Consider the following 24,905-nt stretch of genomic DNA (forward strand, 5'->3'; position numbering starts at 1 on the left):
ATTTCTTTTTGACAAGTTTTTCAAATTTTGCATGACCATGACATCCTATGTTTCTTTAAAAATGAGATTATTATTCTGCAACTCACACTGAGAAATAACAGTGATATACTTTATATGATTATCTCTGCAACTATAAAAGATGATTATAATAAACTGGTGTTCCTAATTCCTCCCAACTAAGTTTTATCTTACTTCATTCCAGTATGAGGTCAGCTTATTTAAGATAAACGCAACCTTTGTACTGGAAATACCCTGGAACTTCTACAAAAACTACATGCTGACTGCTGCAAGACTACTTTCCAAAAATTCTAATTTGGAGTCTTTACAAACAAGCTTCATACCATAACCTCATCTGAACCATGATGTTTTTAAAACCCTAGAAAAACATGGGAAAATACTACATGATATGCTGAAGTAGGAAACAGCTCTTCAATATTCCACCAGGTGAGAAAAACCTAATTTGTGTACATTTGTCTAGTGAGTAAAGATCCAGCAGGCCATTAAGAAGATGTAAAGATTTTAAAGACTAAAAAGAGAAGGTTAAAAAAAAAAAAGTTTACTGAAATATCAACATGGAGTGAACAGGAAAGCAAAGGTGTCTATGGCAAGTATTATTCAAGGGGCAAAAGAAGAGGTTAGAAACAAAACAGGAAAAGTATAATGAAACACTGAGCCCCTTCGGCCTGTTGGGACCATGCCCCAAATCCATCATCAGAAAGAAAATTTCCTTCAAGCAACAAAGGAAGGGAAGTAGATGGGAAATAGAAGAGGAGGGTTCACAAAAAGCAAAGGTGCTCAGGAAAGGTTTCTAAACCCAACGTTTCTTTTAATGGTTGCCTCACCATTTTTGTATTTTAAATACTAATCCATACTACTCTTAACAGAATTAAGTATTACTTCAGGAATAATTAGGAATACTAAAGATGAAGTCTCTTCTTATACTGCAAAATCCTGAAAAAATAATCAAGTCTTAAATCCCAGGGGAATATAAATTAAGACAATACTTAAAAGAAATAAGGAATTTGTTACTGTCAAGAACAAGGTTTTAGCAATGAAAGGTGTTTATCACTTCTGACCTGCTATGCAATCAATAACACTTATTTCATCAAATGCTCTTCCTTTTTTATTTCAAATTAAAATGTGGGTAGAAAAATAATTTGGATAATAGTGCCTTTAAACATAGAGATTGATAAACGTATACAGTATAATACATGGAGTGCTTAATCAAGCACATGTAAAGTATATAGGTCCTTATTTGTAGTCTTAAAATGAACTAAAAGTCTTTTGAATAGATTTTACATTTCTAGTTCAAGGCATGGACTCTTAAATTTGACACAATTATGAATAATAATACTAAAATTTTAATGGAAAATAATTCCCAATTTTATAAAAGGATTCTCTCTTAATTAGGAATCCTAGACAGAATAGAAATGTTTTTGTTTAGTACAATATAGTCGTTGAGAAATTCAACATAAATGTATATAAAAAAATATACCCAATTGACCATACTTTGCCATAAATTAAGTATTTTAGTTCCATGTCCTGGTGATTATGAAATAAGATACCATTTTTAAAGCAATATAAAAGAAAATATATCATATTATAATGAAATAAATAATCAAACTAGCTTATCAAGCTGAGATCAATGATCTGTTATTCTTCAACAAGCTCACTACTCTGTCCCATATTTGTTCATATTGAATACTGTCAAGATTTTGGGAAAGATACTGTATTTGTATTATTAATTTAGAGTAAAATAATATGAAAAGCTGATTTAAGGCCTCTGTTTACATTTGTATAACTGCCCTAATGTGGTTTTGTAATTTAAAATTGGCTAAACCAATTTTGTTCAAATAGTGCAATACAAGGCATGCATAAAGCAATAGGCTGATGGTCACATGCATAGAAAACCTAAGAGAGACAAAGATTAAAAAAAAGAAAGCAGGCTACTCAAATGCTTTTTTGGCATTGACAGAACAGGTTAGAAGGTCTTTTACATGCATGCTAAACTTGGTGGAATTTTAAAATACCATACCTTAGGGGTGATCCGATGAGCAATGTAGGAGGGGTAGGGTTACTCCCTGCATTGTGCCGGCGCCGAACTGCCTGGCGCCTAAATGTGCTGCGTTCACGGCGAAATGACACCGCCTCCTCGCTGGCCTGTGCTGCTGCATTAAGACAGACTTAGGTCAAATAGGAGCCTAGGTCATAATGTAAACGGCAGCTGAGCCTGTCCTTCCCACCCTCATTGATCAAGGGAAGTTGTCTAATCCAAACTGTCTTCATATGTACACCCTTAAGCTCTTGTATCAGATAACACACAAAAAAAGTGTCATTTATTTAAAGATAATTAATTGCTTCTTTAAAAATAATGTTTCTAATCTTTCATCTGGCCTCATCATCTCTCTTCAATTTCAGTTTCCTATTTTAAGATCCCTGTTGTTTTAAATCTTTTCCTGAAAGTCTCATTTATTTAATTCCATATTCTTCTGTTACCTCTTAATTAAGTCACATTAACAGTACAATACCTGTTAGTTTCTACTAACAGTAATGGGGCATTAATTTCTCTCATGAGGGTAGTAAAAACAGCAAAGATAGTACTTCATTTTTGATACCTAGGAGTAAGGCAGAAATAAAAAGTATATCTAACATTGCCCTGTGCCTCAATTTTAGCAGTCTTAAATGAAACCACTGCTAGATTACACAACTAGTTTATTAAATGTTCAATTCAAGAGTACATGAATATATTTTAACTGCAAGGTACTTCGCTGGCACCAAACCTTATTCAATTCTATGCCCCTTACACTGGTCCTCTCTTAAGTTAGGAAGCAAATATCAATAAAATGGTAAGTTTAGAAAGTTATACCGTAATCCAAAAATAATGAAGTAAATACTAAAACCAAGTATGCAAAAATCAGAAAATCACAACAGTTTAATAGAATTACATAAAATTTTACAAAACTACAGTAATTGACCGATACAGGTTTCTAAAGTAAAATAAAAAATGATTTCAACCATTTCGATATAAAAACCATTGTGTTCCCTAGTGATTTGAATATTTGGGGAATCCGAGAAAGGATAGTTTGATACTAAATGGGAATAAAGATGAAACAAATCAGGGCAGGAACATTCTTTCTAAACACATGAAAATTCCCTTAAATTGGAAAAAGCTGTTACTTATGGAATAAAAACTACAAATGAAAAAAATTATATATGCCCAATGGGAAGAAATGATGTTGATTAAATTTGGGCATATAGAACTCCTGTCCAAAAAGATAGCCAATGGCCATATGTGGCTATTTAAATTCAAAATTAAATAAAATTTAAAATTCAATTCCTCAGGTGCACTAGCCATATCTCAAGTCCTCAATAACCACATGTAGCTAGTGACTACCATACTGGACAAGTGCAGATAACAATATTTCCATCATCATGGACAGCTGTATTGAACACTGCTGATTTAGAAAGTCAAGGCTGCCTTTTTGTTACCACAATCTACAAATCACATTTTATATTTTGCCTATTCCTAATCATCACGACTTCAATAAAACTCATTAAAAACTGCATCCAGCATGGTTATAAGGGAGGAAATATACATTGGCAGGAAATCTTTGGGATGAATGGTGAATCAAAGCAAAGAAGCAAACAAGCTACTTGAGAGAAGAAATGAAAAATTAGATGAATGATTTGTGTTCCTGTTCACAATTCTTAAGATACTAGTATGGTTAAGTCAGGGAATGGAATTTAAATCACTATTTTAAAATTCAATTCAAGACATTTTGTAAAGTTATACTGAAGATTTATATTACATAGTTGTAACAGACTACTGTCAGTTTATAGTTTCCTAATAGTCTTGGAAATACATTAAGATGAAAGTTGAAGCATCCATTGAACAATGTATTATATTAAAATGGAGTCATAATTAATGTCTAGGTTGCCCACTATAATACTCAAGGTGTAAATAACTATTGTTAAATGATGTTTCAATATCTACTATAGCAACTACTTTAACAGCTAGGATCACACATTCAACTGAAAACACTATGCCTTAATTTGTGGTCCCAATGAATAAGATTAAACCATGCTCCATTGGGAATGTGCCACTTATACAGAACATGCCTATTTGGAATAAGGTCCAGTGGCGGTCAAGGTCCATTACAGCCAAGGAAAAGAAGTGCCCTTAAACCTTAAAATAATTTACTGTAAGCATACACAATCATATAAGTTATAGTCACACTTAATGAAAATCCACAATTAACTGTAATAAACTCTGAATACTTCATAAAAGAAAAAAAAATCTTTTAACTAGGGAACTACAGAGGAGACAAATATTTTTAAAACATACTTCGTAAAACTAGAGAACAAAATAAGTTTAATAGAGAATACAAAATACAAATAGTGCAAATTTAGCACTTTTTCCATCATCATTAGGTACAGCTAAGTTTTATGCATGTGTAAGTAAAGGATACAAAAATCACAAACACTTAAGTGATTCAAAAAACCATGAATGACAAGTATCAAATACTTCCTAGGACATATATTTAGACAATTTTATATTTTTTCATGTATTTTTGTATTTTTTAAAAACTACAACAGTCTTGACTTTCTAATCTTTTCTTTATTTTTGTTCAGAATACTTCATAGGACTGAATTTACAATCATACCAAATTTAAGAGGGACCTTCAGATAAATTGATTTGGCTCTTTACTTCTGAGGTAGTGATACTATAACTCAATTAAGTTTAAACACTTACTGAATGCCTAAGTGCAATTAATGGACAAGGCACAGACACCCTAAGACATTTCAAACAACTGTGGACTGATCTATTCCTAAAGATCTATTCTAAAAAAGTAAAATCCACAATATTCATGTCCTTCCTCAGCAATTACTTCCCATTTATCTCAATGAGTTAAGGAAAATTCTATGTATTTATACTGAATTATTTTAGTGCAACTATTTATTTTTATTTGGAAGTATTCACACAATAGCCCATCAGTTCGTTTCACTCTGTGAATGAAAACAGGGAAAGTATTAAAGGCACCAATATACTTTCAGAGGGCTGGGATGCATAAAAGAGCAAAATTGATGAGGTAGGTGGTAAGGATTGTTTAAATTCTAAAGAAAAAATATATATCTCAAAAATTTCAAAGTTGAGAGCATAAATGTGGACAGATAAAGATGCCACTGAAAAGAATGTCAGTCATACAGCTGCTTGCTTAGTGAAATGATTCATATGTAACATCTGGTCTCTTGTTATTACTCAATTGCTATAAAATGAATTAATAAAAATTTACATAGTAGAAACTAAGAAAAGTGTTATTCTCAGTGGGAAGGTTTATTGTGAGAAGGAGTAGTTTGGGGAAGATAATGAAAATTAAAATGTGTATTTTGGTGTCCTGAAATAAAACAAGCAAAATGTAACCAGGAACTTAAAGACAGAAGACCAAAATATGAAACAAATAAGCATGCATATATCTAAGAAAAATAAAATGTATTTGCCAACATTCTAAAATGTACGCCAAAGTAAAAACTATTTTTATTACTTCACTTAGGAGTGAAATTACTATGTAAAGAAATGAACATTCAAATGATTTTTTCAAAAGAGGATCTGAAAGAAATATTAGAGTAGCAATACTAAACCTAGGTAGGAAATCCATTTATCTAAACATCTTTTCCCTTTCTAAGTTCTTAGTGTCCATGTCAGCCAAGAATGATGCTCAATATCAGCATGCAAGGATTTTATTCTAATACAAAAACAAAAGTTCACAAGAATCATCTTTTGGGAGGTCAAAGAACAGAGAGAATCTTCTGAACAACTTCTAAGGATCAATTCCAAATTAAAATAATTTCCGTTTGTGAAAACATTTTAAAGGACTACTCTTTGTGACAACTAAGCATACAACAACAGACAAAAACAAAATTATTAGCTATATCAGTAGTTAAAGAGAATTACAGGTCCCTACTGATATTTTCCACAATCCTAGAAGCCAAACAAATATACCTGGGTAGATGGTATGCTTTCAAGAAATGAAAGGATACTCCGGAGTCAAGAATTACTTAGTTTCATCAGTGGTGCCCAACTGTTTTTAATCCCTTGAGAACTGGCTAAAATATACTGACAGTCTTGACCCTCTCACAGAAAATTGCACTCAAGATACAATTCTGCATTTATTTTCATGAGCTTCACCTAATAAGGGGTCATTAGTGAAGAGCATATGTTTGAAGTGATATATATTTGAAAAGGAAAACTTCCTTACAAATGATGAAAAGCCATCAGTGCCTTAGTTTACATAATGAATCTACATTTCACAAAGCATTCATTAGCACTCAGCTTATTAGTCTGATAATTAACCATGAGACATGCCCAGTTATTATTACTGTTATACAGTATGAGGAAATTGAGGCACAGATTACAAAAAAATTTCTGAAAGAAATACGGTATGTCAATGTTACAAATCATTTAATTTAATGGCTTATCAGAGTATTCAATCAGCAATTAGAGGCAGTGTTAAAAAGTAAGCATTTGATTCCTTATCCAGAATCCCCATTACTAGAAAGAAAAACACTACAATATTTGTTCCTTCTCACGAAACCAGGCATGAGCAGATTTGGGGAATTCTATACATTTATTTACTTCATCAATAAAATTCCTCTTCTGTTGATGTTATTCTTAGGGAAGACAATTTTTCAAGTAACTGAAGCACCAAAACCTGTTTTACATTTAATGAGCATTCTAGGCTATTTTTAGTCCAGGCTTTCTTCATAGAATAAATTAAACATAATATAATCTTTTCTTAATGAATCAGGGTCACCCATATTATATTTACTACTACATTACACTATAATACAGTATTAAGTTATGCTACCAGGATGTCTTTAACCACTATTAAAATTAAAAAGAGTTTGCCCCTTCACTTAATGACCCTATACCACTGTTGTTGTAATCATCATCGTTTTTTGTTTTTTTTTCATTATTTACTATAGTAATTATTTTAACATTAGCTAGGATTACACATTGAACTAACAACACTATGTTGTAATTTGTGGTCTTAATGAATAAGCCTATGCCATGCCCCACTGGGAAGGTGCTACTTATACAAAACATCTCAACTTGGAATAGCATCCAGTGGGTAGAAAATTAAATTTATTAGTAAAGTACAAGAGCTTTAATTTAGATTTGTCTGTTCAGTGGTCTTTGCCTTTTCTTTCTAATGTTCAGTGATATTTGGGTACAAAATACCAAATCTTCAATTTATATGTAGAGCAAAAGCCCTCAAACCATTTATCCAGAAGATTCAGACTCTCTTCGGATAAAGCAATATTCCCGTAACAAAAGATTATCTTAATAAATAGTATTATAATATGGTTCTATTGCACACTTACAGAATAATAAGCCAGACATTATATTTAAAACAGTTTTCAAATGGAGAAACCGAAGTCAAGATATTCAGAAAAAGATACAAAGAAAATTGAACAAACATAAACTTGTCCACTCTGTGTGTTCCTTAAATCTGATAACTGATGCAGAAAATAGCTATAATAATAGTATTACTGAATCATGCGGGCAAGTTTAAATGGTCCAAAAGAAAATGATTTTTTAAAAATAATACAGGCTAGAAAAAAGCAGGACACTTTTCTGTCTTATATAACTTGCCTATACTTTTTTATTCTTGCCATATTAGCCACAAATTATTAAAGACATACCTTATAATTTAAAAAGAAAAATTAAATTTAAAAATAAGTGGTCAACAATAGAAAATACCTTAGTTTGAGCTCAAAACTTTTTTCCTCCCTAAGCAATCCCAGAGATTATTGACAAAATTCAATTTTAACCAAAGTAACTTAATTAATGATAAGAAAGCCTATGAAAATAATCAGTTATGTGACTAAATCAAAAGATTAGTTATATGACATAAAATAAGGTCAAAATACATATTACTAAAATATTAGATGCTGTAAAAAATGTTGTTAGTATTACATAAAAATTAGGATTTCAAATATTATTTTTTATTTTTACTATTACTGAATTCACAACTGAACAATTAAGAATACCTCAAATATATTTCCACATTTAATCATTTTCTTCTACTTTAATTTTATACTACTAAATTAATAAAGTTAAACAAGGGTCAGGATACATCTGAGTAACATAACAAACTGGCCCATTCGATAACAGAAGTGAGGCAGGTTAGATAAAGAAGAGGGAGGGGTAAGTGACCCTGAGACCCACAACAAAGTTCTTCACTCAGGTCTGCACCTGAAAATGAAAAGTGCAGGTCCTCAATCCCTTATTAGCATAACCAGAGGGGGAAGCGCCCCTCCAAGTCCTTATAATGCAGGAATCTCAAGCTCAGAGCACTTCTCCTTTGGAGAATGCCCCACGCTCAACCCCTTCAAATGTATACTTTCAATATGCATTAAACTTGTGGGCTGTACACACTGACTACTCCTAGAATTCTTTCCTGCAACTGAGTCAACCCTCATGGCGCCAGCTCCTGGTTGAGGTCCTGAGCTCTCTGGGAACTCCGGGGCTCTCTGGCATCAGTAGTAGCAGCATTTATTAAGCTTTTAGTATGTGCCAGGCACTGTTACAAGCATTTTACATGTATTAACTCATTTAATCCTCACGACAATCCTATAAATAGATGTTATCATCTCCATGTTAAAATGAGGAAGCGGAGGCTTAAAGATGGCAATTAGCTTGCCTAGAAGCACAACTACAGTGAAGCCCCTCTCCTAATAAGGGTATATGACTCCACTAAACCAGATTACTCCTTTAGGGTATTTTATCTTAATACTTTAAAGTGCATTTCCTAAATTCCAACACTCCACACTACCACTATTATCTGCCTGAAAAGTAAAATAAAAAGAAATTGCTAGAGAACTCATCAACACCTCCAAATTTATTAGGATAAAATCTATTTATGGTTTATGTATAGAAAATGAATGGTCAAGTAGTATCCTGTTTTGTTGACACGTTTCAGTAGAACAGTATGAAGGTAGAACAGGTGGCCTAGAAAAATTTCTCTTAAAATTGGCAGATAGGACTGTGACAATTAATGCTGATATAAACAAATACCTGTACCACATATCTAAGATTCTTTGTAATTTTGAAATAATGAGAACCAAAACTCCCTTCTACCCTCCAGTCTTCAAAAAAGTTCAAACAAACCCCTAACAAAACGTGATAAAAACAAACCAAATCTAAATCCCTAACACATTTAAGTGGTCTAGTTTTGGTATTATTTTTAATTCTCAACACAACAAAGCTCAAATAAAAACAGCCCCAGAATGCCTTCCTTTGGGAAAAAGTGATTTTCAAGAGCCCACAGATTATTCTATTTCTTCACACAAAGTGCATAGAAATTTTTAGTTATTTCTTATTAACAGTCAATCACTTAAGAAAATTAACACCAACAACAATGAAGAAAAGCTGTAGCCTGGGGGAAAAAAAAAACACAAAACACCCCACACTCCCCATGAAAAGGAAATTATCTTATTTAATACAAAGGTGTCAAGATTTATTATCACTCCTTTACACATTTTTTTCAGTTTAGTTTTCAAGAATATTTAGAATAGCAATAATTTTCTGTAATAGCATGCTAACTCTTAAAAAATTTATTTTGATAAATACTCTAAAAATCAAGCTAAGCTTTTAAACCCAGTGGTTTTCTTGCACACTGTAAAGACATCTAATAAGATCTGTATGAGAAATCACTAAAAGCATTTGAGGTTTTTTATTAAAAATGTAATAACATCCAGGTCAAAGACTCCAAGAGATTTAATTACTATATTGTCACAAAATGGTTATTTATAATCACTTCATATATAATTAGTTCTGAATATTTAGGTTTGATAGACTACTTCCTTTCTTTGAACTAAAGATCACTTCTTTAAATTCTCATTAGAGATTAATCTGTTTGAAACTACACCAAAAGAAACAAGTAAATATTTATCACAATATGAACTTTTAAATATTCTTTTAAAATTCTTTGAAAGAAAAGAACATGTTCCTTATGGTTCAGAATTTTTGAACAAACACAAATCCAGCTTACCTCATAAAAAGACTGAACTTTACTACACCAAACAACTATAAACTTGAAAACTAAGGATATAAGCTTAAGTAAAAGGAACTGTGGGGAGGTTAAAAAAGCTAAGATGCTAGCAAGAGAAGACTTAATTCTTCTGATTCTATTCAAGAACCAGATTCCATAACAACCAGAACAGAATAAACAAAATATTGTGGACAGGATGAAATAGGAGGGTGAAAAAAAACAACTCTTACATGAACAAAAAGGCCAACAGACAGAATATAAAATCACCTATTGAAATTCTGTACAATTCCCCATAAACCAGAAATAAATAAGCTATTACTTTAACAAAAATACCCTCACTGTTATCACAGGAAGCATCATACATGCATTAATGAATACTGGTTGCCAATATAAAATACAAGCCTTAATTTAATAAAATGTGTTTTTAAGAATACTGAAAAGTTTCAAAATATACATACATATTTTTTAATACCTGAAAGTTAAGTAAGCAAAAAATAAAACCAAAGAAACACCCAAAAAGAGCCATAAGTTTTCAAAGTACATAATCAGAGCCAAAGTTATATTTGGAAATTCTTAGATAACAGATTGAATTATTTAATCCTGTAAATTCAGTGGCACAGACTGTATAAGAAATGACTTAATAATGGCATGGTACTCTCATATAATTCTACACCTTCTGGCTGCAGTTGTTCTGCAAAGAAGGAAGGGAGCTCATTTTTGTTATTCCTAGCAAAACATTTAACAGGTGGCAACTGTCTGAAAAAGGTGCATGCCATCAAGAACTAATTACTATATTCAAATAATACAACTAAACAAACACTTTCTTGGTGTTCATACTAAAACCTTTTCTAGGATAAACTTCTCACCTCATGAAAGACAGTTTAATTTATTTTAATAACACAGTGGAAGGGGAAATATTAAGTGAAAGCATATTTTAACCCAAAGCATATTTTAATAAGTATTACTCTAATCAACAGTACTAAAAATTGCAGTGACTCATGGGGAAATCTCTTCTTGTAGTTGACTTACCTCCACTGACTGCATCCTGTTCTTCCCCTTCAGGAAATGCAACCTGGTTTGGCAAGCTATTCCTAGATCGAGTGACTGTCTCTAACTGGGAAGCCCTTCCCAATAAAGATAGCTCATCTAGCACCTCTCCCTCTTTGGCCTCAAGATCTGATTTTGAGGTGGTTAATGGCTTTATACTTTCAGGTGCCATTAGCCTATTTGAGTCATTCAAACATGCTACCGTGCCACTGTCCAGGCTCAACACTCGGGCACGAGTCTTGGTACTATTCGTGCTGGAAGTCCGTCGGGTTGCCCGCTTTTTGCCAGTTCCTTCAGGACCCAGATGAGCCTTGTGTGTGTGTTCAGGGTCTGTGCCCCTTTCTTTATGAATGTGTTTGGTCTTTAGAGCACTATATCTGCCGTCAGGAGACTGACATGAATGAGAAGTGGTGCTAGAAGAGCTATCACTGCTGAATTGGTGAGCAGACTGAATGCTTGATGTTCTACTCAAGTCACTTTGATCACTTGAGTCCTCATCAGGACAAAATATAGCACTATGTGGTTTAGTACCAGAAACACCTCGAAAAGAAACATAGTCCCTATGTCGACTTGCATCAAAACTGCTGGCCCGTTTTTTTCCTGTCCGTCTCCTGCCTGACTTGTGGGCAGAGGCTGTCCGGTGGATTAAACTAGAAGACTTAGGTCGTACATCCCCTTCCTTTTGCTTTCCACCAACATCTTTACAAATTTTTGAATCCATTGAAACAGGTGACTTATCACTCTGCTCTTCTTTTTTTTCAGCAGTTTTCCCAAGTGGTCTGTCCCCTTGGGACATAAATTCATTTGCATGGGGATTTTTATTGGCTTCTTCGGATGCAGAGGTGCTGAGACCTCTCGGGTTGTGCCTCTCATCAGAGGTATTAGAATCCTTGGCCTCTTGAACTGCACTGTTTGAACTCAGTTCCAAGGCAGTCTTTTCATTACTAGTCCTTTTGTCACTGGTACAACAACTCTTTTCCTCTGGGTCAACACAGCACTCTTTTTTCCTACAACTTTTCTTTTTTACTTTAGGAGACTCCTCATGCTCTGACAAGACGGTCTCTATGTGAGTTGAGCTGGTCTGTTCACTCTTATAGCTGCTGACAGTACTGTTAGTGTCACGGTCTGTTCCACTACAATAGCTTTCTGTTGACCCACTACTCCGTGTGCTCAGGCTCCTCAAACTGTCCACACTTTTGTCTGCTTTCAAAGCTTTGCTTTTCCCACTTTTTGTGGGTGGCTGAGAATTGTTGTTCTTCAGGTCACCAACAAGCTGAAATTCTCCAGATAAACAAGAATTTTCCACCAAGGATTCTTTGGATCCAGAATGAGGCTTGGAAGATTCTAACTCACTAACTGGATCTAGCCCACGTCTTTGCTGATAGAGAGGGAAGTCATTCAGTGAAGGGTCTGGAAAAGCCACAGCAGAGCTAGAAGTCCGTGGTACACCTCGTGGCCGGTGATCTTTCCTGTAAGAGTGTGAATGTAAAGGTACGAGAGAAGCCACTTCTGTGTCACAGGCACTGGACAGGGACTGATCGACGTGGTGGTGGCTATGACTTGGCAGACTCACTTTGTCACTGAGGTCTCTTGGTAAGTCCTGTCCACAAGAAGATAAGGAAGGCTGAATGGAGACGAAGGAGTCATTGGAGACCAGACGGAAGAGCTTCCGATCGGTTGCCAAATCTGTTTCAAACACATATTTGCAAATGTTAACACAAATCTATGATCTGCTCTTCTACTATTTAACAATGGAAAGAATTCACAACATACAGTAAATCGAGTATAAACAATTTCTAAAGCAGTTCACTAAATAACAGTTAGTCATTATTCCAAAGAGCTGATTTATATTTCACAGCCACACAAAGAAACCATTCTATCAATGGAATGAACTGAACTTCCAAATCTTTGAGTTCTTCAATTGGCCTCAAAAAAGGTTCTATAGACTATTAACAACAAAATAAGAGGCAACAAAGGACTATATTTTAAATAGACCTGGATTTCTACATGAACTCTGTCTCTAACTTACTAACTTGGGGTTATATTTGTGAGCCTCAATTTCCTCACATGTAAAATGTGATATGAACTTTACTGAGTAGTAGAGAGGAATAACTGAGTTAAAAATATATATTGTTTAGCACAGTGCTTAGCACAATGAATGGTAGCTATCATTATCATTACGTCCCTAACATCCTAATACTAAAATCCTTGTCAAAAAAAAAACTAATATAATTATTTTACAAATCATCAAAAACCTAGTGTAATCTGAAAGAGAAAAAAAAAAATGAAAGGCTGATCAATCAAAGCCCAAAGATATGAGACAATATGTAAGACATCATGCTGTTCATAATGGTTAAAAAAATTACAATAACTACAGGGCAAAATTCTCCATTTTCTTTTTCATAATAGATGTAGTGATCACAAAATACTTCACTAAAAAAATACATATCCCTTATGTATTAAGAGCATCCCTTTTGTCTTCCATTTAGGGCAGTGACTAATGACTTAAATTACTATATATACCACATACATAGGTATAGATACAAATATGAATGAATATGAATACAAATATAAGTAAATCCATCTACCTACCTACCTACATTGTAATTTATCTTGAAATATAGCTTGACAACCGAACTGCCCAATAGCTGATTTTTTTTATACATTTTGACAGACAAGGATGGTTGAATCTGCAGTTAGTTCAATAAAAAAGAAAAAATAATATCTTATTTGTCATAACTGCATAGACAAAGTACAATGATAGTGATAGATTCAGTAGTAAGTTAACTTTACCCAATGGAATTCAATAATAAAGGCATGCATTCCCCTCCAAGATTAAAATAAAATACCAAGTTACTATAAAAGTTTATGGACTTAAAAAAAATCTAAATCTAGAATTGATCTAAATAATTTAAAACTGAGAGATAGTCTCTAAAATGTACCACATAAATTTGATTTATAAATTATCTCTATATGGCTCTTAAGACAAGTAAAACCCATATTTTCTATCATTTGCTCCAAAAGCTTGGGTTCTATAAGTACCAAAATTTGAAAGTTAGCATGGTGTTCACTTTATTAAATTATAATTTTATTTCTAAAAACTCTCAATACATAGCCCTCAGTAAGCAATTGTGGAATACTGTGATATTCACATTTCAAGTAAACAAATTTTATAAAACAAAAACTTATCAACTCTGAGAAAGTAATTGAAAAATACTAATTCTAGCTACACAAAAAGTGCTAATAATCAAAACCAACTTCCTTCCAAGATGCTAATAAAGCAGAATTAAGTTTTTCATTTTAAAAGATACAGTCAAAATGACTTGAACAATGTACTTTTTTCAGTGTTGCAAAGCAGATGTTCCATAATATTTTAAAGTCTGTCAGGAACAAGTTTAATGGTTTTAGGAAATTTCCAAGTACATCTGTTTTCTTAGATATTTTTTCTTTCTCATACCAATATATTCAAAGATTCCATCAAAGCTAAGAAACTCAAATCAGCACAGAGAGATACTATTTTTAACCTAAGCTTTTTATCACTGAATGCTATTGGTGGTGTTCAGGATAAGAAAGGCATGCTCACATATTGCTTTCGGTGGTACAAATTGGTGTTACCTTCTATAAAACAATCAGGCAATATGGTCAAACACCCTGAAAAAATGTTCTCACCCTTTGATCAGTCAGCTATAATCTATTTTTAGAAATTGTTGTTAAGGGATAATATCAGACAAATGTATAAGGTTTTAGCACAAAGTTGTTCATCTCAGGTTGTTATAAAAATTTTTAAAACAAAAATACAGCAATGTCCAATAAAAATGGTTGAATAAATTATGTTGTTTATAGAATAATGTCATACAGGCACTAAAAATATTTTTAAAGAATATAATAATATGAGAAGATATTTAAGTAAAAAGGCTAGCACTATATAAATATGATTCCAGTTCCGTGAAACTTAAAAGGATGTTACTTTAAGGGTATAGGTGTACATGTGTGTATGTTTGTATGTGTGCTAAAAGTGATACACCATATTTAGGAAAGAAGCAGTGATACATGCTGCAACATGGATGAACCTTGAAAACATTATGCTAAGTGAGAGCAGACAGATGCAAAAAGACTCATATTTTATAGTTCCATTAATATGAAATATCCAGAAAAGGCAAATCCTTAGAAACATTAAGTAGATTATGGTTGTTAAAGGTTAAGGACAAAGGGAATGAGGAGTCTGCTAGTCCAGGTTCTTTCTGAAGTGATGAAAATGTTGCGGAACTAGATAGTGGTGATGATTGTTCAACCAGATAAATATACTAAAAACCACTGAAGTGTACACTTTAAAAGGGCAAATTTTATGGTATGTAGGTTACAGCACAATAAAAAAAGTGATACACTAAAAAATTATTAACTAAATTCTCAATGGCAGAAGTGTGAATTATTTTTATTTTCATCTTCATACTTAATTATATTTCCTAAAATTAACATATTACTTTTATAAACAAAAAAAAGGCATTTTCTTCCCCTCAAATTGGATCATCCCCATTAATTCTCAAACATGCTGTTATTTCTCTTAGAAAATCTGAATTCTCTTATGCTCACTTCTGTTTTTGTTTTTCTATCTATACTCCCTCTTTTTTTGATTGCATTTGGTCTTCTGGTACCATTACAATCAAAATCTAGAAATACCTGGAACTAGCTCCTCCATTCATTGCCTACCCCTAAACTCACATGGGGGCCCACCAAAGTTCTGATGTTGGGTATGGTAGACATGAATGAGGCTGCAGATAACCACTTCTCAGATATGAAAAAACAGATGATACATCCCCACATCCTCAGTTTTCTCCCAATCTTCCTGAATCATGTTGACAAAACGAGTGCAAACTGATCAACTAACTGCTAGCCAACTAATGAAAGGTCACTGAGAAAAACAAAAGGTTCTAATTAATATTTAAGCCAGAATAATCAAGTGCCACTAGGTGGTGCCAAACCTCAGCTAGAACCAAGAAAGATTTGGATCAGGGAATCAGACCACCTAAACTCTAAGCCAGCTAACCATGCAGGCTTGCCCAGATAGTTTATAAACTTCATAATAATCCTAACTCCACATGTGATACTGAATGTTTCTGGACTCATTTAGTAGTTATACACTGACAACTCCTGAGTTTAAAACTCCAGTCCAGACTAATGTACTCATTATTGCCGCTTGGATGTCTAACAGCATCCCATACCTAGTAAGTCCCAAAATGAACTCCATATCTTACTTTCCATGCTCCCCTTACCCCAAATCTACTCCTCCTCAGTCTTCCCCCTTTAAGTTACTGGGGACTCCATCCCTGTCTTTGCTTAACTCAAAAACCTTAAAGTCATTTATGACTACTATTTTTCCCACATTATATCCAAACCCATCTTATTAATACACATTCACATACACACACACACACACGAAGTCAGACCACGTCTCACTACCATGATTTGTGCTAACATTATCTCAGCTCTAAGTGAGTTCCCTGCTTCAATCTTTGCATCTCTGTAATATATTCTCAACGTAGGAGCCAGAGCAATTTTGTTAAAATGTAATACAGATCATAATAATCCTCTACTCAAAACCCTTTAACAGTTCCTCAAGCTCACTCATAATTAAAACCAGTGTCTTTAAAATGGTTTACAGAAGCATATACAGGGACACAGGGCAAGACGGTGGCATAGGGAGGTGTGGAATTTAGTCAGTCCTCTAGAAACAGCAAGGAACAACTAGTAAATAGTCTGGAACAACTGTCTCAGGGACATCTCTGATTGGACACACATCATACACCAGTCTGGAATGGGTGAAAGGGCCAAGACCACAGTGTAGAACAGGTCAAGATCAGCTAAGAATTAAAGGCACCACACCTCTTTATGCTGGGCTAACAAGCACCACCTGCTGGGCAGGATAGGAAAAGCAGAGAGTCTAAAGGCCTAACAGGAAAGTCTGACAACCTGCTGGGTCTCATCCCTAGGGAAACCTGAAACTGATTACAGCCGCATCCTGAGACCTGGGCCTGCCTAGTCTGGGAAAAACTGTTTTGGGGGGTCAATCATATCTGGATAGGCCCTTCTCCAAAAAAAAAAAAAAAAGTTTCCATGTAGGCAGGGCAAGAATCAGAACAGAATAACAAGAGCTAAAAAATTTGATCAGTTAAACAGAACTTATGCCAGGTCAAGAATAAGTTGAACTGAATGCCAAAGAACAGAAAGAGAATAAAATGAACCAACAATAAAACCCAAGGTAAAAGAGTGAAAACAACCTCTAGAATAAATTAATCAAGGAAACCAGATGCCTAGACACCAACAAAATATTGAGTCATACTAGGGAAAAGAAAGACATGGCCCATTCAAAGTAACAAACTAACACTTCAGAAGGGATATAGGAGTTGAAACAATTAATTAAAGATGTTCAAACAAACAAGTCAAATCAATTTAAAACCCAAATCAATGAGTTGAGGGAAGATATGGCAAAAGTGATGAAGCATATAAAGATGACAATGGGTGAATATAAGGAAGAACTAGAAAGTTTGAAAAACCAATTGGCAGAACTTCCTGATACTCTGGCAAGCATTAGGGACTCTCAATTTAATAAGTCAAGCCATAGATCTTGGGGCCTCCCCTTATGAAACTTATTCTTGCAAAAGAGAAGCTAACCTACTTATAATTATGCTGAAGTGTCATACCCAGAGAACCTCTTTTTTTGCTCAAATGTTGCCTCTCTCTCTAAGCAAACTCTGCAAATAAACCCTCAGGAGTGTAAGTCTCCCTGGCAATGTGGGACATGACTACCAGGGATGAGCCTGGCCCTGGCATAGTGGCATAGAAAATGCCTTCTTGACCAAAAGGGGGAAAAGAAATGAAACAAAATAACATTTCAGTGGCTAAGAGATTTCAAATAGTTGAAAGGTCATTCTGGGAGTTACTTATGCATTATATAGATATTCCTTTTTAGTTTCTAGTGTATTATAATAGCTAGAAGGAAATACCCGAATCTACTGAACTGTAATCCAAGAGACTTGATTCTTGATGATGACTGTATATCTACATAGCTTTTATTGTGTGACCTTGTGATTGTGAAAACCTTGTGACTAACTCCCTTTATCTAGTGTATGGGCAAATGAGTAAAAAAATAAAAACAGAAACTATATATATAAATAATGGGGGGGGGGATAAAGGGTATGGAATGTTTTGGTGTTTTTTAGTTTATGTTTTCTGTCTTTATTTTGGAATAATGAAAATGTTCTAAAATTGACTGTGGCAATGAATACACAACTATATGATGATACTGTGAGCCACTGATTGTATACTTTGGATGGATTATATGGTATGTGACTATATCTCAATAAAATTGCATTTTTAAAAAATCAGAAAAAAAAAAAAAGAATAATTTAAAAATAGATAGAGGAGGCGGGGCAAGATGGCAGACTGGTGAGCTGTAAGTTTTAGTTACTCCTCCAGGGAAGTAGGTAAAAAGCCAGGAACTGCGTGGACCGGACACCACAGAGCAATCTGTCTTTGGGCATACTTCATACAACACTCATGAAAATGTCGAACTGCTGAGATCAGCGAAATCTGTAAGTTTTTGCGGCCAGGGGACCCGCGCCCCTCCCTGCCAGGCTCAGTCCCGTGGGAGGAGGGGCTGCCAGCTCCGGGAAGGAGAAGGGAGAACTGCAGTGGTAGCCCTTCTCGGAAACTCATTCTACTGATTCAAACTCCAACCAAAGATAGAATGAGACCAGACACCAGAGAATCTGAGAGCTGCCAGCCCAGCAGAGAGGAGACAAGCATAGAAAAAAAAAAATAACACGAAAAACTCCAAAATAAAAGCAGAGGATTTTTGGAGTTCTGGTGAACACAGAAAGGGGAAGGGTGCAGCTCAGGCCTTGAGGCGCATATGCAAATCCCGAAGAAAAGCTGATCTCTCTGCTCTGTGGACCTTTCCTTAATGGCCCTGGTTGCTTTGTCTCTTAGCATTTCAATAACCCATTAGATCTCTGAGGAGGGCCCTTTTTTTTTTTTTTTTTTTTTTTAATCCTTTTTTCTTTTTCTAAAACAATTACTCTAAGAAGCCCAATACAGAAAGCTTCAACGAATTGCAATTTCGGCACGTCAAGTCAAGAGCAGAACTAAGAGAGCTCTGAGACAAAAGGCAATAATCCAGTGGCTGAGAAAATTCACTAAACACCACAACTTCCCAAGAAAACGGGGGTGTCCACTCACAGCCACCATCCTGGTGGACAGGAAACACTCCTGCCCATCGCCAGCCCCATAGCCCAGAGCTGCCCCAGACAACCCAGTGTGACGGAAGGGCTTCAAATAACAGGCACACACCACAAAACTGGGCGTGGACATTAGCCTTCCCTGCAACCTCAGCTGATTGTCCCAGAGCTAGGAAGGTGGAGCAGTGTGAATTAACAAAGCCCCATTCAGCCATCATTTGAGCAGACTGGGAGCCTCCCTACACAGCCCAGCAGCCCAGAACTGCCCTGGGGGGACGGCACTCACCTGTGACATAGCACAGTCATCCCTCAACAGAGGACCCGGGGTGCACGCCTGGAAGAGGGGCCCACTTGCAAGTCTCAGGAGCCATACATCAATACCAAAGACTTGTGGGTCAGTGGCAGAGACAAACTGTGGCAGGACTGAACTGAAGGATTAGACTATTGCAGCAGCTTTAAAACTCTACGATCATCAGGGAGATTTGATTGTTAGGGCCACCCCCCCTCCCCGACTGCCCAGAAACACGCCCCACATACAGGGCAGGCAACACCAACTACACACGCAAGCTTGGTACACCAATTGGGCCCCACAAGACTCACTCCCCCACTCACCAAAAAAAAGGCTAAGCAGGGGAGAACTGGCTTGTGGAGAACAGGTGGCTCGTGGACGCCACCTGCTGGTTAGTTAGAGAAAGTGTACTCCACGAAGCTGTAGATCTGATAAATTAGAGATAAGGACTTCAACTGGTCTACAAACCCTAAAAGAACCCTATCAAGTTCAGCAAATGCCACGAGGCCAAAAACAACAGAAAATTATAAAGCATATGAAAAAACCAGACGATATGGATAACCCAAGCCCAAGCACCCAAATCAAAAGACCAGAAGAGACACAGCACCTAGAGCAGCTACTCAAAGAACTAAAGATGAATAATGAGACCATAGTACGGGATATGAAGGAAATCAAGAAGACTCTAGAAGAGCATAAAGAAGACACTGCAAGACTAAATAAAAAAATGGATGATCTTATGGAAATTAAAGAAACTGTTGACCAAATTAAAAAGATTCTGGACACTCAGAGTACAAGACTAGAGGAAGTTGAACAACGAATCAGTGACCTGGAAGATGACAGAATGGAAAATGAAAGCATAAAAGAAAGAATGGGGAAAAAAATTGAAAAAATCGAAATGGACCTCAGGGATATGATAGATAATATGAAACGTCCAAATATAAGACTCATTGGTGTCCCAGAAGGGGAAGAAAAGGGTAAAGGTCTAGGAAGAGTATTCAAAGAAATTGTTGGGGAAAACTTCCCAAATCTTCTAAACAACATAAATACACAAATCATAAATGCTCAGCGAACTCCAAATAGAATAAATCCAAATAAACCCACTCCGAGACATATACTGATCACACTGTCAAACACAGAAGAGAAGGAGCAAGTTCTGAAAGCAGCAAGAGAAAAGCAATTCACCACATACAAAGGAAACAGCATAAGACTAAGTAGTGACTACTCAGCAGCCACCATGGAGGCGAGAAGGCAGTGGCACGATATATTTAAAATTCTGAGTGAGAAAAATTTCCAGCCAAGAATACTTTATCCAGCAAAGCTCTCCTTCAAATTTGAGGGAGAGCTTAAATTTTTCACAGACAAAGAAATGCTGAGAGAATTTGCTAACAAGAGACCTGCCCTACTGGAGATACTCAAGGGAGCCCTACAGACAGAGAAACAAAGACAGGACAGAGAGACTTGGAGAAAGGTTCAGTACTAAAGAGATTCGGTATGGGTACAATAAAGGATATTAATAGAGAGAGGGAAAAATATGGCAAACATAAACCAAAGGATAAGATGGTCGATTCAAGAAATGCCTTCACGGTTTTAACGTTGAATGTAAATGGATTAAACTTCCCAATTAAAAGATATAGATTCGCAGAATGGATCAAAAAAAAATGAACCATCAATATGTTGCATACAAGAGACTCATCTTAGACACAGGGACACAAAGAAACTGAAAGTGAAAGGATGGAAAAAAATATCTCATGCAAGCCACAGCCAAAAGAAAGCAGGTGTAGCAATATTAATCTCAGATAAAATAGACTTCAAATGCAGGGATGTTTTGAGAGACAAAGAAGGCCACTACATACTAATAAAAGGGGCAATTCAGCAAGAAGAAATAACAATCGTAAATGTCTATGCACCCAATCAAGGTGCCACAAAATACATGAGAGAAACACTGGAAAAACTAAAGGAAGCAATTGATGTTTCCACAATAATTGTGGGAGACTTCAACACATCACTCTCTCCTATAGATAGATCAACCAGACAGAAGACCAATAAGGAAATTGAAAACCTAAACAATCTGATAAATGAATTAGATTTAACAGACATCTACAGGACATTACATCCCAAATCACCAGGATACACATACTTTTTTAGTGCTCACGGAACTTTCTCCAGAATAGATCATATGCTGGGACATAAAACAAGCCTCAATAAATTTAAAAAGATTGAAATTATTCAAAGCACATTCTCTGACCACAATGGAATACAATTAGAAGTCAATAACCATCAGAGACTTAGAAAATTCACAAATACCTGGAGGTTAAACAACACACTCCTAAACAATCAGTGGGTTAAAGAAGAAATAGCAAGAGAAATTGCTAAATATATAGAGACGAACGAAAATGAGAACACAACATACCAAAACCTATGGGATGCAGCAAAAGCAGTGCTAAGGGGGAAATTTATAGCACTAAACGCATATATTAAAAAGGAAGAAAGAGCCAAAATCAAAGAACTAATGGATCAACTGAAGAAGCTAGAAAATGAACAGCAAACCAATCCTAAACCAAGTACAAGAAAAGAAATAACAAGGATTAAAGCAGAAATAAATGACATAGAGAACAAAAAAACAATAGAGAGGATAAATATCACCAAAAGTTGGTTCTTTGAGAAGATCAACAAGATTGACAAGCCCCTAGCTACACTGACAAAATCAAAAAGAGAGAAGACCCATATAAACAAAATAATGAATGAAAAAGGTGACATAACTGCAGATCCTGAAGAAATTAAAAAAATTATAAGAGGATATTATGAACAACTGTATGGAAACAAACTGGATAATGTAGAAGAAATGGACAATTTCCTGGAAACATATGAACAACCTAGACTGACCAGAGAAGAAATAGAAGACCTCAACCAACCCATCACAAGCAAAGAGATCCAATCAGTCATCAAAAATCTTCCCACAAATAAATGCCCAGGGCCAGATGGCTTCACAGGGGAATTCTACCAAACTTTCCAGAAAGAACTGACACCAATCTTACTCAAACTCTTTCAAAACATTGAAAAAAATGGAACACTACCTAACTCATTTTATGAAGCTAACATCAATCTAATACCAAAACCAGGCAAAGATGCTACAAAAAAGGAAAACTACTGGCCAATCTCCCTAATGAATATAGATGCAAAAATCCTCAACAAAATACTTGCAAATCGAATCCAAAGACACATTAAAAAAATCATACACCATGACCAAATGGGGTTCATTCCAGGCATGCAAGGATGGTTCAACATAAGAAAAACAATCAATGTATTACAACACATTAAAAACTCGAAAGGGAAAAATCAATTGATCATCTCAATAGATGCTGAAAAAGCATTTGACAAAATCCAACATCCCTTTTTGATAAAAACACTTCAAAAGGTAGGAATTGAAGGAAACTTCCTCAACATGATAAAGAGCATATATGAAAAACCCACAGCCAGCATAGTACTCAATGGTGAGAGACTGAAAGCCTTCCCTCTAAGATCAGGAACAAGACAAGGATGCCCGCTGTCACCACTGTTATTCAACATTGTGCTGGAAGTGCTAGCCAGGGCAATCCGGCAAGACAAAGAAATAAAAGGCATCCAAATTGGAAAAGAAGAAGTAAAACTGTCATTGTTTGCAGATGATATGATCTTATATCTAGAAAACCCTGAGAAATCGACGATACAGCTACTAGAGCTAATAAACAAATTTAGCAAAGTAGCGGGATACAAGATTAATGCACATAAGTCAGTAATGTTTCTATATGCTAGAAATGAACAAACTGAAGAGACACATAAGAAAAAGATACCATTTTCAATAGCAACTAAAAAAATCAAGTACCTAGGAATAAACTTAACCAAAGATGTAAAAGACCTATACAAAGAAAACTACATAACTCTACTAAAAGAAATAGAAGGGGACCTTAAAAGATGGAAAAATATTCCATGTTCATGGATAGGAAGGCTAAATGTCATTAAGATGTCAATTCTACCCAAACTCATCTACAGATTCAATGCAATCCCAATCAAAATTCCAACAACCTACTTTGCAGACTTGGAAAAGCTAGTTATCAAATTTATTTGGAAAGGGAAGATGCCTCGAATTGCTAAAGACACTCTAAAAAAGAAAAACGAAGTGGGAGGACTTACACTCCCTGACTTTGAAGCTTATTATAAAGCCACAGTTGCCAAAACAGCATGGTACTGGCACAAAGATAGACATATAGATCAATGGAATCGAATTGAGAATTCAGAGATAGACCCTCAGATCTATGGCCGACTGATCTTTGATAAGGCCCCCAAAGTCACCGAACTGAGCCATAATGGTCTTTTCAACAAATGGGGCTGGGAGAGTTGGATATCCATATCCAAAAGAATGAAAGAGGACCCCTATCTCACCCCCTACACAAAAATTAATTCAAAATGGACCAAAGATCTCAATATAAAAGAAAGTACCATAAAACTCCCAGAAGATAATGTAGGAAAACATCTTCAAGACCTTGTATTAGGCGGCCACTTCCTAGACTTTACACCCAAAGCACAAGCAACAAAAGAGAAAATAGATAAATGGGAACTCCTCAAGCTTAGAAGTTTCTGCACCTCAAAGGAATTTCTCAAAAAGGTAAAGAGGCAGCCAACTCAATGGGAAAAAATTTTTGGAAACCATGTATCTGACAAAAGACTGATATCTTGCATATACAAAGAAATCCTACAACTCAATGACAATACTACAGACAGCCCAATTATAAAATGGGCAAAAGATATGAAAAGACAGTTCTCTGAAGAGGAAATACAAATGGCCAAGAAACACATGAAAAAATGTTCAGCTTCACTAGCTATTAGAGAGATGCAAATTAAGACTACAATGAGATACCATCTAACACCGGTTAGAATGGCTGCCATTAAACAAACAGGAAACTACAAATGCTGGAGGGGATGTGGAGAAATTGGAACTCTCATTCATTGTTGGTGGGACTGTATAATGGTTCAGCCACTCTGGAAGTCAGTCTGGCAGTTCCTTAGAAAACCAGATATAGAGTTACCATTCGATCCAGCGATTGCACTTCTCGGTATATACCCGGAAGATCGGAAAGCAGTGACACGAACAGATATCTGCACGCCAATGTTCATAGCAGCATTATTCACAATTGCCAAGAGATGGAAACAACCCAAATGTCCTTCAACAGATGAGTGGATAAATAAAATGTGGTATATACACACGATGGAATACTACGCGGCAGTAAGAAGGAATGATCTGGT

The 24,905-nt window shown here is 35.4% G+C and overlaps 1 protein-coding gene across 12 annotated transcripts in view; it reads right to left on the minus strand.

Moving 5' to 3' along the window:
• Window positions 1-24,905, minus strand: part of PCNX1 (pecanex 1) — a 206,691-nt gene that overhangs the window by 121,369 nt on the left and 60,417 nt on the right. For 9 of the 12 annotated variants that reach the window (XM_037832388.1, XM_037832395.1, XM_037832394.1 and 6 more), the window contains 2 exons: window positions 11,085-12,788; window positions 2,036-2,168 (listed from right to left, as the gene is read on the minus strand). In XM_037832388.1, coding sequence (XP_037688316.1) covers window positions 2,036-2,168; window positions 11,085-12,788 — 1,837 coding nt within the window. Of the gene's footprint in view, window positions 1-2,035; window positions 2,169-11,084; window positions 12,789-13,698; window positions 13,793-24,905 lie in introns of all 12 variants that reach the window. The other 3 variants (XM_037832397.1, XM_037832396.1, XM_037832399.1) reach the window with 2 other exon arrangements.

The sequence above is a fragment of the Choloepus didactylus genome, chromosome 4 (genome assembly GCF_015220235.1).
Source record: "Choloepus didactylus isolate mChoDid1 chromosome 4, mChoDid1.pri, whole genome shotgun sequence".
Classification (NCBI taxonomy): Eukaryota; Metazoa; Chordata; class Mammalia; order Pilosa; family Megalonychidae; genus Choloepus; species Choloepus didactylus.